General features: G+C 35.4%; 1 protein-coding gene across 1 annotated transcript in view; it reads right to left on the bottom strand.

The window, feature by feature from the left end:
- The window catches only part of LOC107188766, a 41,751-nt gene that overhangs the window by 11,733 nt on the left and 16,334 nt on the right, over window positions 1-13,684 (bottom strand). The window contains exons 2-4 of the mRNA XM_015577120.1: window positions 4,763-4,828; window positions 3,927-4,027; window positions 3,319-3,414 (exon numbers count right to left, since the gene is read on the bottom strand). Of these exons, the coding sequence (XP_015432606.1) occupies window positions 3,319-3,414; window positions 3,927-4,027; window positions 4,763-4,828 (263 nt within the window). The remainder of the gene's footprint in view (window positions 1-3,318; window positions 3,415-3,926; window positions 4,028-4,762; window positions 4,829-13,684) is intronic.

Below are 13,684 nucleotides of genomic sequence, written 5' to 3'. Positions count from 1 at the left end.
ATATGTTAATGTGCTAACTTCATTCATTTTCGAGGTACTTAATTAAAAAGATTAATAGATATTTCCAATCCCAGTTTTTACTTTGGACTTATCGTTATTCTTTAAACATAATAATAGTAAAATTACAGAAGTGCCGGGAAGATAGAAAGAAACCAAGAGAAAAAGTAAAAAATTATGAATAAAAACATGGAAGGTGTAACGCTCAATAAAAATGAAGTAAGCTGTTAAAAACAAAAAGTGGTCTAATATTTCTCATCGTTTCATCCGTATGGTGAATCTATACTGTTTCAGATTTCAAAAACGTATTATATGTACACTGCCCAATAGAATTGGAGGATCGCTAATGTGGGTGGTTCTGGAGCACCTACCAAACGAATGAAACAAAACAAATGCTATAAGACACTACTAAGACCTACTTATATATTTACAAAAAACTTTTTTTGAGATTGTACATCGTATTGACGAACACAGAGCAACTGCAATATGTATATCTGGACACCTGAGCCAGAGTGTATTAAGTCACACTTTTCGAACTTTAGAGGAGAGCAAATCAAAAGTGCTAAAACCTTGTATGTAACTTTCGAACCGTTTGGTAAGAATTCAACGAGAAACAATCACTACGTTTGAACTACTGAATGATCTCAAGACAAGTCTCGATATGTAGAAATGTTGAACATTGCAATTAATCCTCTATGCGGTGAACTGTACACTGTTTGACTCGAAGCAAGATTTAGACGTAATATCACATTTGCACCATTATATTAAAAACTAAACGACTTAAAACGAAATAATTTTTATCACTGGAAATTAATTAAAAAATTGATATGGGAAACATGTAAAGTGTCATTTTTTAAAGAAATGTGGTTTTAATACACTTTGACTAGGGTCCGGATATAATAGTCTACTTGTTTCGACTTTTCAGAGATTGTACGTCCTATTGACGAACACAGGCCGATTGCAATATACGATCTACTAATTATTTTGACCAGTATAGTTACGTAATCACGAATTCTACTAGATAATGTTATTAGTTAAAGAACATTATATATACCGTCCCACCGCAACACAGAAAGTTAGATCCCTGAAGAGTGTCAAAACTTCCTGCATTAAGGGGTCATGCTCAGTCAGAAATTTTCAAAAAATCGATTTTTCACTTTCTACATTTTCTTGAAGTACGACATCTCGAGTATATTCTGGGCAAGTTTCAAGGTAGTCCAATTAAAAATGACAGGGTTACAGGCGTTAAAATATAAACATTTTATATAAGTGTAAGCTTGACTTGAAACTTTAAACGCGTTTTTCTCGAAACTACGGTTTTCAAATCGGTGATCAATATTTCTCGAAAACTACTGTGTCGATTTACATGAAGCCTTTTGCATCTTACTTTAAATGAGAAAACCTTGTCGTTGAACGAAGGATTCTTTTGTTCGTTCCATACTTTTTTTTTAATTGACCAAAAACGAGTGATTTTTTAGATGAAAATAGCACTTTTTCTTCTTCCATTACATAACTCTTACTGAATTTTTAATTTCAGATGAACCGTTACGAAGTTACAGTGATCACGGCAGACCACTTTTTGTCAAGAGACATCCGGAAGATCACTGACCATTTATTTACTAATAAATACTTTTAAATAAACAAACTACCTTATAATCTAGAAACTGCAATCTTTGAAACGCAAACGCATTTTTTGAAAAAGGTCTTATAGTTTTTGAGAAAAAAATTCCCAAAGAACACTCTTTTTTCGGCCTCCTGACTGAGCATGACCCCTTAAAGCTCTTTTTCGTCGAATCGAAACCGGCACGCCCGACGCAGCTCACTTCGGTCTCATAATTAGAACGTCCGCATAGCATAATGAAAACGCTCGTAAATCTTTCGAGAGCAGTCCACCGCTGGACACCACAATACGCCCAGTCGGCTTGGTATTCGCGCAATGCTATCGAGCCACGTATCGGGCTGCGTCGATTTAATTACGCCTAACGATCCCGGCTAGTAGGACGTGCTCCTAGCTCGTATATATTGATCGCTGATATTTTACGATTTCAGAGGGAGCACTGCTTGCCAGTTGAATCATTCACTTCGAGTACACGGTCTTGATCTGGGATTTAAGTGTTTTCATAGAGGTGTCGCAAGTGAAGCGGATACTTTTCTTTATTTAAAAACGACATAAGATAATTTTTTGATTTAAGCTATGGGAGTCATCCCATAAGTTGTGCGGCTTTTCGCAGACCTGAATTTAGAACAAATACCGTCAGACCAGAGGTGGGCAAACTCATTATCTAGATAAAGAGTTTCGAATAACGAATAAAAGATAAAAACAGTATTTCGTCCTTTTTTCTTGTTTAAATTTTTATAATAAAATAATACTTCTTTATGAATGAATCGACATTTGTCGAACAAGTATTTAATCTCATTAACTGTTTAAAGATCAGAACGACACCCTTAGATACTGCTGCTTTTCACTGTGTATATTCGAATAAAATTCTGCCGAACTCTGCTTCAGAGAATATTATGTCCGAAATTCACTGGTTTAGACCAAGTAGTTCAGTTATGACATATTTTTGAAATGGACGTGACGAAGAAGCATAGTTGAGGAGTCTAGTCTAAGAGGTCTAATAATTAACGAATAATTTCACTTGCAAAACATATCTCGTATATCCATCGACATCGATCTCTAACTTTATAATACGCACAGTACATTTTTAAGAAACGAGGTGAAATTATTCGTTCATTATTAGGTTTAGAGCAAATAAAGGTCAATACTTTCTTACTTAGAATTCAACACTCTTCAATATTTTGGCATAAAAAATATATCATTTCATTTAAAATAACGAAGTTTATTCTGCAAATCTCCGACATGCCTCCACCTACAAAAAATGATATGCACTACATAATGTATCCCTTCAAACCATGTAACTTTGGTACACAAATTTTTTCATACAATGCATACTTTAGAAGTTATTTAAGGTGTGCAAGTTGTGTGGACCATCCTATATATTGTATATATCCGTATGTACAAGGGACATTATTTTTCATAAAAACCTTACTATCTAATAACGCTACTGTTGTGGCATACTTCCCCCTTATATTAGACTCCTCAATCGATGTGTTACGTTATAAGACTGTAACAAAGAAATTTATACGACTGCAGTAGCGGAAAACATACGACTACAGTTTGTATTTGGATGTGGAACATAATTGCAGTAGATGTACCGAAACTTTTGGCTGGCAGTGTATCTATGTATGTACGTATATGTATAGTCGATTAATATTTGAACTGATAATTTAGAATCAATTTGCATTCGTGTATGATATTACCTGTCTGGCACTGGTTGCCAGTAAATCCTTTGGGACACGTGCACCTGCCAGGTGAGGTACATACTCCTCCGTTTAAGCAGGGAGCTGGGCAGGTAGCTGAAAGGCAATTAAGTTCAGATATCGGTTAAGTAATACATAACATAGAGAGCCAATAAATATTTTACACGAACCATAAAGAAATTGTAAAATCGACTCTGGTCATATTTACGATATTGTTAAGTTGGGAATATTGTACTACTTCTTAATACATTGTGTATGAAATTCTGTTCAGCTAATTTCCGATGTTATAATATTTAATACTTAAAATATGTAATATTCCATTCAGTATGTAAACTACAAGGTATTGCAGTATTCACTTTATACATTAATTCCGTTACCAAAGTGAACTACTTTAATTTTAACAATTCATCGACGTTCTGAATAAATGTACAGTAAAACGAGGTACATTTCTCGTGATTCGTACGCAATGTGATACTATTCGCATTGTATCAATAATTTTTTACATTTTTTGAAAGAATATTTCGACTTTTTTAAATGAGTTTTGTTCAAATAAATATTATAAAAGTGTACACAGCTTTCGTAATTATTTTTCGTTGGTCAATACTCACGTTTGTTGCATCCAAAACTTAATTGAGTCGCCTGCGTCCATCCGGGGCAGCATAAGAAACCGGAAGTCGTGTCGGTTTGAATATGAAAATAATTATAGTACCTAGGAAAAGTTTTTGTTGCAGACAACACTGTTATCATTCTATATATTAATATCAACAATAAACCGAATTTCACGACAATGAACAAAAAGCAATTGAACGAAAAAATATTTCCAAAATATTTCTTAAGAAAATAATATGGGTAGAAATTTATTTAAATTCATTTAAATTTAACTTACTTTAAACTCAATCAACCTATGAATTGTTTAGTCTATAACGTAGTAAACCTCCTTTTGTTGCCACTGGGTTGCATTCGGGTGAAAATAAAATTTATTAAAAATATTTGTTCAAAACGAAGTAATTAAGAGTAGTATTTCAAATGCAATATTTGGAAGTGCCGAAACATTGCTTAAGAAGAATCTTTAAAATATTTGAGGTTGCTTTCGCAAATTTACAACACCATTTTATAATCAGTATGAAATATAACTGTTAGAGATTTGTATGTGAACTTAATAGAGTATATCAATACGAAATATCAATACAAGAGTGGTATGTAATTATTTAAATTCTCATGCAATGAAAAGTACAATTATTTTAATTATTTCAAGTGTAAAACAAGAAGTTTATATTTAATATATTTGCAGATTTGTGAAAGCTACAGTAATTACTATTTCAAAACAATTATTATAAGAAGTACTATTAGGCTTTGTATTAAATGTAATTTTATCCAGTACGAGGTGTTTTATTACAAGATAATTTTCGAATAAGCAGTTTAATTTGCAGATACTTCAATTTACCTAAGTTGCCTACTTTGACGATGATGAACGGTCGGGTTTGGAACTGATCTGGTGCAAACTCGTCTTCTGCAACAGAAATTTCATTTACATTAGTATTAGCTAAGTATAAACCGTTATTCGAATTAATAGAAATTTAAAATTTATTTTTAAATCTTGTATCCATCAAGGTATTTTCAATTTTTTTAGAAATATGCATTTTACTTGCATTTTATATCCTATTTAGGTTTTCTACATTGCAGCGTTTTGATATGTAGTACAATCACAACACTAAATAATTATATTATATAAACTATTCACTAAATATTTATAAAATGTTTACTAAATAATTTTATTATATAAAACGTTTAGTACTTAGTTTCTTAAATACAAAAATTAAATCACTTTAAACTCAATCAATACATGAGTTTTTTAGTTCATAGTTTATAGCGTTGTAAATCTCTTTTTCTTACTCTTGAGTGCCATTCAATTAAAAATAAAATAATAATTGTTTTAACTTTTGTTCATATTTATACTATAGAGATATGAAACTTTCAAGTACAATAATTACACAAAAAATGAAAAATTTGTACCCTACATTTCTCAATAAAAAAATTTAGACTATTTCTAGTTTTACAAGAAACTAATTTTTTAGGACTTTGGATTAGTATCGTTTATCGATTAAGAGTTCATTTTTGAAACAATGACACGTTATCAGAAAATATCAATTGATACGAGGTTTGTGAACATAATTCTTCAAGAAGGTACGTCCTTTATCGATCAGAAAAATTTTAAATACAAAAGGCAAATAACTGATACTGCTAGCTTGTCAATTGTCAGACAGTGACAAGATGAAATTAAATTAACGAATCGATTGCTTCGATAGCGATCAGAGGCAATTCGACATGGTGTGCAGCTTCATTTGCATTGCTGAATCGAAATGGAAATGGATTCGATTAAATAACTGCGCGCGTAACAGCCTTTGAGATCTATAGCTTTGTTTCCTCTTGAAAAATAGGACCCGATGATTTCTGATTACTCTTAAGTGCCGAAGGATTATTTAAATGCCTCTCACCCTGTGTAGTTAATCCTCTCCAAGAGCTTCCACTACTTGTATTGTATTAAATTTTTTATATCAAGTTAACAATATTGATTGAGTTTTACATTTCTCACGATTTTAACTACAGTACCTTTGAGAGTGCTTAATAAATAATTTAAAAAGTGTTTCAATTACAGGTCTGTGTTGGCAATTTTGTATACTTTGGATCGTTCATTGATACAAACGAGAATTCACATTGAATAATTTGAAGAAGATTGTTGATTATTTAAGTAACATGCCTTTGACGACAGGGGGGGCTTCGCGCTCTGTTTTCTTTCGACGTTCGTTTTGCTTCACCGTTTCCGTTCGCATGCTTCGCGGTAACCATGTAACTATGTGAGCCTGTTATACTTATCATCTTATATCTTATATCATTTAGTCATTAAATACTATTACTGTCTAACTAGAAGTACAGTGATTATTGGTAAAACCTAACAGTATTGCAGTTAAATGTTTTATATTAAGCTAACAGTATTGATTGATTTCTACACTTTTTACGATTTTAACTACAAAACCTTTAAAGGGGTGAGACTCCTTTGGGGCCAACTCCGAATCGATCGAAGCGCTGATGTAAACAATCGGAGGCTAGCGAAAACACGAAAAAAAACCGATGCTGTCCGGCAACACTGTCTTCGCGTAGCAAATACACAAACCCAACTTGATGGTAACGGGGAATAAAATTTATTTGTGGGTACCGCCGTTAGATGTCGTATTATCAAGCCGTCCCAAATATCGATTATGTGTTTCCGCTAGCGTCCGATTGTTTACATCAGCGCTTGGATCGATTCGGAGTTGGCCCCAAAGGAGTCCCCCCCCCTTAACATGGCTTCAAATATAAATATCGCTCCTTCGAAGTAACGCCGTTTTGTAAGTGATTGAGACGTCCCGCAATGCGGCTGCCAGTAGACAAACGTCAAAAAAATGATTGTTTAATATCGCTCCGGTTAAAATGTGATAAAAATGTTTTTTAAGCAAATACAAAAGAAGAAGAACAATATTAAGGTTATGTAGAAAAATACGTGGACAATTACAGTGTTATAGACACGAGGTGACAGGAAATAAAAAAAACAAGGATGTGAAGTGAGTTAGACAAATATTAGTACAAATCATGTGTTACGTTTCCTTTCGTAAATCTTAAGGCTTCGTGGGAAAAATGGCGTGAGCTAGCGAGCCATTCTACATCAAAAGGCACGGGGAATTGCGGTCAGTCACCGATTTTTAAAAAATTTACAGCATTTGTTGATAATCCCGAAAAAATGAACCATGTCAAAGCTTCCTATTTAACCGTTTGAGTCCCAAGTAGCGCGATCGCGCTGTCCAGATTTTATGTCGAGAAAACCCAGCACATTTCGAGCATTGTGGACAACTGACGACGCGTCATCGACTGTCAAAGTCGCGCGCTCAGATTTACTGACGCAAGTAAATCACACAGCTCCTTCTTTTAATGTAATTCATACATTTTACAATAGGTACAATACCATAATAATAGTGCAATAATACATTACACAATAAAACATTTTGTATTTCATTGTTATCTTCTCAATAATTTTTATCGAACAAAACTTGAAATATTTATAAATTTACAGTACGCATATGTAATAATACAGATGTATTTCATAAAATAAGGAATTACAAATTAAAAATATTTTTGTGTTATGAACAAACAATTTATCGACATAAAATAAAAGAAGCGCTATCGCGCCGCTTGGGTCTTCTCGTACTCATTTAGAGAAGCGCGGTTGCGCTGTCCGGGATTCTTCGACAGTGTTTTTTCAATATCCCCTGGGACTCAAACGGTTAATGTCAAATTTTTGAAAAATTGGACGAAATCAGCCGACACGACATCACTTCAACCGCAATGTACTAATACTAATACTAGATACATATTATACATTTTGCTGTCGCTCGCTCTCATCACACTTCGCACGCCTCACCCTCTGTGACTGATCTCTTTCTCAGCCTTTTCACTTATGATGACCTAGCTCCCCTAACATGAGACGACCTCATGAGGCCAGGCCTCGAGGTAAACCTCACCGTGTATGGCCTGCTTCACTCGGATTGCGCGATATAATAATTCTGGGCGTTACGTTCCGCGTCGGCCGTGCATAGTGGTGGGTCTGTGAACAAATAAGTCCAAACATGTTTGGACCTTTTCGATTGCAAGAATTTCGAACGGTCCAAACAGAGTTTGGTCGTGGCGGTTTTAAAGCGCTCAGGTTCTCTGAGCGTGTGCAATGTTTGAAAAGTGTTTGGACTGACGGAACAACTCGTCGGGATTCCAACCATGTTTGAACGGTTTGATCACCCATCACTAGCTATGCCACGTCCCCCACGACACATCTGTACATGCGTGCATCCCGAGGGGCACGCGAATCGCAGAAATAAAGCACCGCGATCGTCACGCGGAACGAACCACGTCGTGTCTGGCATGCAAATGCGGTGTAATTCAACGGCGTCAATTAAAATCGCGCGCGAAATGAATCGCAACATTCAGATGCCACGACGCGCGGAACATGGCGTTCACTCGCGAGGGGGGAACGGTGCTTGCTTAGCAAACGACGAGTAATGTTATGACTCCCGCGTTACGATCCGCGTCCCAGCCTCTCGAATTCATGCCTGACTGGCCGACCCGCGGATTCATTAATAAATCGCAATCATCCGTGAGCGCGGCCGCTTCCAGTTGCCCCATTGCTCTTATTGGTACGGCGAGGTGATCAGCCAGTGCTACAGATACGATTTGAAGATAGTAACAACGTTTATCGGTGTCGCGGAGTAAATTGAAATGAAAACATTGCTCGACGTTGAAAATAAGTGGAGGTCAGATGAATGGTCATTGCGATTGAATCTTAATAAATGTAATTATCGGAGCGGATATTGTTCAGTTTTTCCGCGCGTGGTGTCAACCAATGAGTCAGAGTCTGTATGTACAGGTAATCTAATGTTTCGGTTAATCGATTTTTGGATACTTCTTGAATTTTCCGGTGGCCTTATGTACTTGATATCTGAATGTTGTAATAAACACTCAGTTTCGAATCCACAGTAAATATTTGGTCATGTATATTTATAATAATACCATCTCTGGCTACAAATATTTTATTTAACGCTAGAACCACCAAAGCAGTCAGAAGGACTGGCTCCCAAATTTTGATTGTAGCATAAACATGAATAAATTTATTTGTACACACACGATTCAGAAATTAGAATGTTTTCAAAATATTATTATGTTTATCGGTCCGACAGGAATAAATGTGCCGGTCATTATGAAAGTGGCCTAATTGTAAGTCAAAGATCTAAAAAAATTGAATGTATAACTTATACGGTGTTACATCGATTTACGTTACAATAATATGAAAACATTTTTACCGAATATTTAATTAACTTAGACCACTTTCAGAATCATCGGCACAAATATGCGTTCATCATCAGTAGTTCTAAGGTGAAGGAGCAAAACACAATTGTAAATATTATTCATACATTCGACACAAATAGTGCTTTCCTAATAATAAAAGAAATAGAATGAAACGATTATGTCTGCCTAAGTGAAATGCTGATATAAAAACTAATACCGTGGTTTATTTGCAAAGTGTAGAATGAGAAAATTTAGCAGTGACAGGAGAAACAGTTCAGTCTGTGCTCACTTTTTAAGGTTTCCATCATGTTTCTCCTTTACTGTTAGATTTCAATAAGTGGACAAACGTTGGACTTCCAGATTTTTTACATGATAACCAAATATAAAATTATTGCTGCTTGAAAAACAATTTAATGATTTTATAATTATTATCATTTTAGCAAGAATCAAGTATGACTAACAAGGGAAGATTCCGAACTCGAAAATTCTGTTTTTTATAAAACTTTGCATTACTCACATCATTTTGTTCATAAATGACGCATCATAGGAAATTTTTCTTTCGGTAGCGCAATAGATCATAAAAAACTGAACAATTTCTGTATTTACAGTTTTGCTCTATCTCGTACCGTTACAAAGTTATATCAAGCAAACGAAAAAACGTAAAAACTTTAAGGGCTGATTTCACCCCTTCAGAGTGAAAGCGGGCATGAAAAAAAAATTGCTCTAAGCATAGATCAATATGCTCTACATTCGTGCGAAGTTTCATTAAAATCAGAATTTTCAGGTTTGTAACCTTCCCTTGTAAGCTGTGGATTTTATGCACTCCCACTACGTTCAAATACATTGTATAAGATACAGTGAACTAACAGTTTTAACAAAGGTTAATATAATTTCCAATTGACTTTTACCTAACCCTTCGTAGCCGAACATATTTTTTCACATTCTGTAGGCGCAAAGTGGATCGTTTATGTTCAAGCCTAATCTTTAGGACAAATATTGGTACATTTATCAAATCCTCTACTACATTATACAATCGTTCGTTAAGTCAAAGGCTCAAAACTTATTCCAGTAAAAATAAAAATTCGGAAGAAAGTCAGGAAAAATTGCGTGCGGAGGGTTAACAAAGCTCTTCGTTAAAAGAATAAATTTTTCTTTGATTCTGATTTCTCTACAACAGTTTACAATTCCATGAACTTCCAACCTATTTCCAAGAGCAGAATATCTTTACCAAACCGTCGACTTTTCTGGGATACCAACGTCCCAAACAAATTTCCATTCGAGGCACACGTGTGCCCGAAATATTCTCAACAGGCTCTCATCTTCATTCGTCGCGGTTCGGCCACAGCGAGGCAATATTTTCTTTTTCACCCGTTAACTGAACAGTGCCGCGGTACATAACGATGGTTTATCATAAAATTGAAGGAGTTATTTTTAAAGCTGACAAATGGGTTCAGTCCCCTTCACGAATATTTTTCCTCTGGGCTGCCGCCACTTGTCCTCCCCGTTCTTCTTCGCGTCTCCCAAAGAAAAGAAGACGTCTTTTTATCGCTCAGGCAAGTTTTAAGGATATTGAGTCTGGTACTCGTTAGCGACAGGGGTCTTGCCAGCCTCTTCTTTTTCCTCGAGCTGCGACCGACCGACAGCTAAACAATCTGACGGGTCGACTCCCGTCGTTGTATATATTAACGAGGAGCCTCGTGGAAACGTCAATGCTTGCATCTCGTTCAAAAAACCGTGGCTAAACCAAATGAACTGAACGAGGGCGAATTTGTTGCACTGATCTTTGCGGCAGTGCGGTTCGGTGACACTGGTGACACGGGCTTTGCCGCGAAATCGTGTGGTGTATAAGTACTGTAATTACATATACCTATAGAACTTAACGGCAATAGAAAACGCAATGGACCGGGAATTATTGCTCATGGAATTATTAAGCAGCAGTAGTAGTGATGACGAAATGGAAAATATTTTATTACACCACGAAAAGGAGGAGAGAATAAAAATTAATAAGTATGTAGAAATTATAAGTACATATTCAGAGAGAGAGAGAGAGAAGTATGTAATTTTATATGAATAATTCAAAATATTAACTATATCTATTGTAGTATGCACTATAATAAGATATAATAAGTATAAATTAAAATTATAAATATAATACATATAATTAGTTATGGTACATATATATTACGTTAATTATATACATTAGTTTCAGAGAAACTTTCGACTTGAACGTAGTACATATTTACAAATACAAAATTTATATGAAAATTCACAATTTTATCATACTACGTATAATAGAACAAGTGCAATTTCTAGTGACTAGGCATTATTATCATTTTTGTGGTAAGAAAGTATTCAGGAATTATAACAGTATAATACAAAATCAAATTATTTTTATGTAATCTTACTCCAAAAGTTTAAATAACATTTAATTTTTTTAAAAATATTACTGTGTTGCAGGTTTGCAGGTAATAAAACCTGCATTAGAAATGTGGCAGGAAGATTTAATATGGCAGAGTCCACATTCCATAGAGTCAGCAACAATATTATGGATTTCTTAAATGATCAAGTGTAGGTGATTCAACATAATGAACGTTGGAACCGATGCACTTCCAAAGAACTGTTACCGCTCATGTAAACCGAAGAAATAAAGATTAATTACTTTACTCGTGAAAAGTGCTTCCACAGATTTAATTTATATCCAGACGCTTCCACTAAACAAGCAAAATCAGTAATAAAATTTCCACAATCGGTAGAAGAAAAAATGCGTTTTGAGAAAGTTTGAAAGTGTAAGAAAAATAAATATGTATTTCACATGTGTGTTAAAATACGTAACATTTAAAATGTATTTGCAATATTACTCCATTTTTTAAATTTTCGAAAAATGTTATAAAGTAATTTTTCCCTTACACATTTTTTCATATCATTAAAACCAACAGAGATATTTCAGGTGAAAGTCTTAGGTGACTCACCCCGTATAGGACGCGATGCGAATGTCAGTCAGACCAGTTTAATAAAACAATAAATGCGTAATAATAAGAAAAATTTAGACGGCGTATATATACGCCGTAGTTAAAGAGTTAAACAAATTAGTTTAAGATGCCGAAAAAAATGATGTCACCTCCAGCCAGAATCATCAGTCGAAATTCAATCATCGAATAGTCTACCTCTGTACATAAATCCACATTATCTTTGTTATCTCCGTTGTTACTTCTTTACTTTTTAATAAATCGTTATTTGTTCCCACAAAGTAATTTGTTCCATCAACCTAACTACTGATACAAGGTTAATTCAACCTGGTGAGGTCGTAAAGCTCTAATGCAATCTCGCCGAACACTTTATAACGGAACAAAATTATATGACGAAACAGGAACAAAACCCTTCGTGAGATTAACTAGCTTACAAAACAATCCTATAAAACGTAACGTAATGTATTACATAGAATTATTCTAATCGGACGACTACGAGCTGTTTTTACGATCAGCTTCGATGGTTTTTCGCGCGTTCGCGGAATACGGAGTGCCGGTGATGGAAGCCGCGGGCGAGTAGCGCAGGCCAGCGAAGCTTCCAAATTACAAAATTACTTGATAACTGGTTATCGGTTCCCAGCGAAGTAATTACTCGCTCGTAAAACTGCCTCGCCAACGCTCATTATTTTTTGCGATGCATCTCCATCGTTTTACACGCCGTTCACCGCAACGCCGCGCTGTCTGACGCTGTCGCGAACGATAACATCACCGTCCCGTAACGTTCCGTTCGAATGTTGTTGCGAGAAGAACTGTTGGGCATTCGCGATTTTTTCATTCTTTTTCCATTCCAGCAAAATAATCGATAAGTGAATGTAACTGTACTAGCGAAGTACCAGATCCGTTAAAATAATAAATATCAGAGTTCTTATTTTATAATTACAATAATCGTAAAGATGCCTATTTCGGAATTTATGTCGACCTTTAATTTATAGTATATTTTACATTATATCGTATTATATCGTATGATATTCTATTACATAATTCAATTTAGTATGCATTCAGAGGAGAACGTAAGTTGTAACATGGCGATAGAAGTAGTGGGGGAGCCCGTACTGTGATTCGCTGCAACGTAGGGAAGCCGACTCTGCTCGACTGCGCGGAAACCATCGCATACAGGTTGGTTTACACCATACGGCAGAGACCGTCGCGTAGCGAATCCCGGCACGGACCGTTTCGGGCATGACACTCTACACGCGCGTCTACACTGTGCCGTCACGACACGGACCGTCAGTGGCACGACGTCTGTCGTTTTCGCACTTGGGGTTGTCCTCTTACGGCACATCCTCGTCTTGACGATTTTCAAGGGTCCCTATTTTTGGTCGGCATGGTGAAAATGGCGGTAAATGGGAAAATACATGAACCGTATACCGAATTATTCATTGAGCTAATAAATAATTTACAGATTAAAAATTACTTTCTTTTCCTAGACTGGTTAGTATATTCATCAGTACCCCAAAATGCATTTCAGGTTA

This window comes from Dufourea novaeangliae, unplaced genomic scaffold (assembly GCF_001272555.1).
Source record: "Dufourea novaeangliae isolate 0120121106 unplaced genomic scaffold, ASM127255v1 scaffold108, whole genome shotgun sequence".
In the NCBI taxonomy this organism is placed as follows: domain Eukaryota; kingdom Metazoa; phylum Arthropoda; class Insecta; order Hymenoptera; family Halictidae; genus Dufourea; species Dufourea novaeangliae.
The sequence above is the reverse complement of the archived record's forward strand: the minus strand, read 5'-3'. Positions and strand labels throughout refer to the sequence as shown.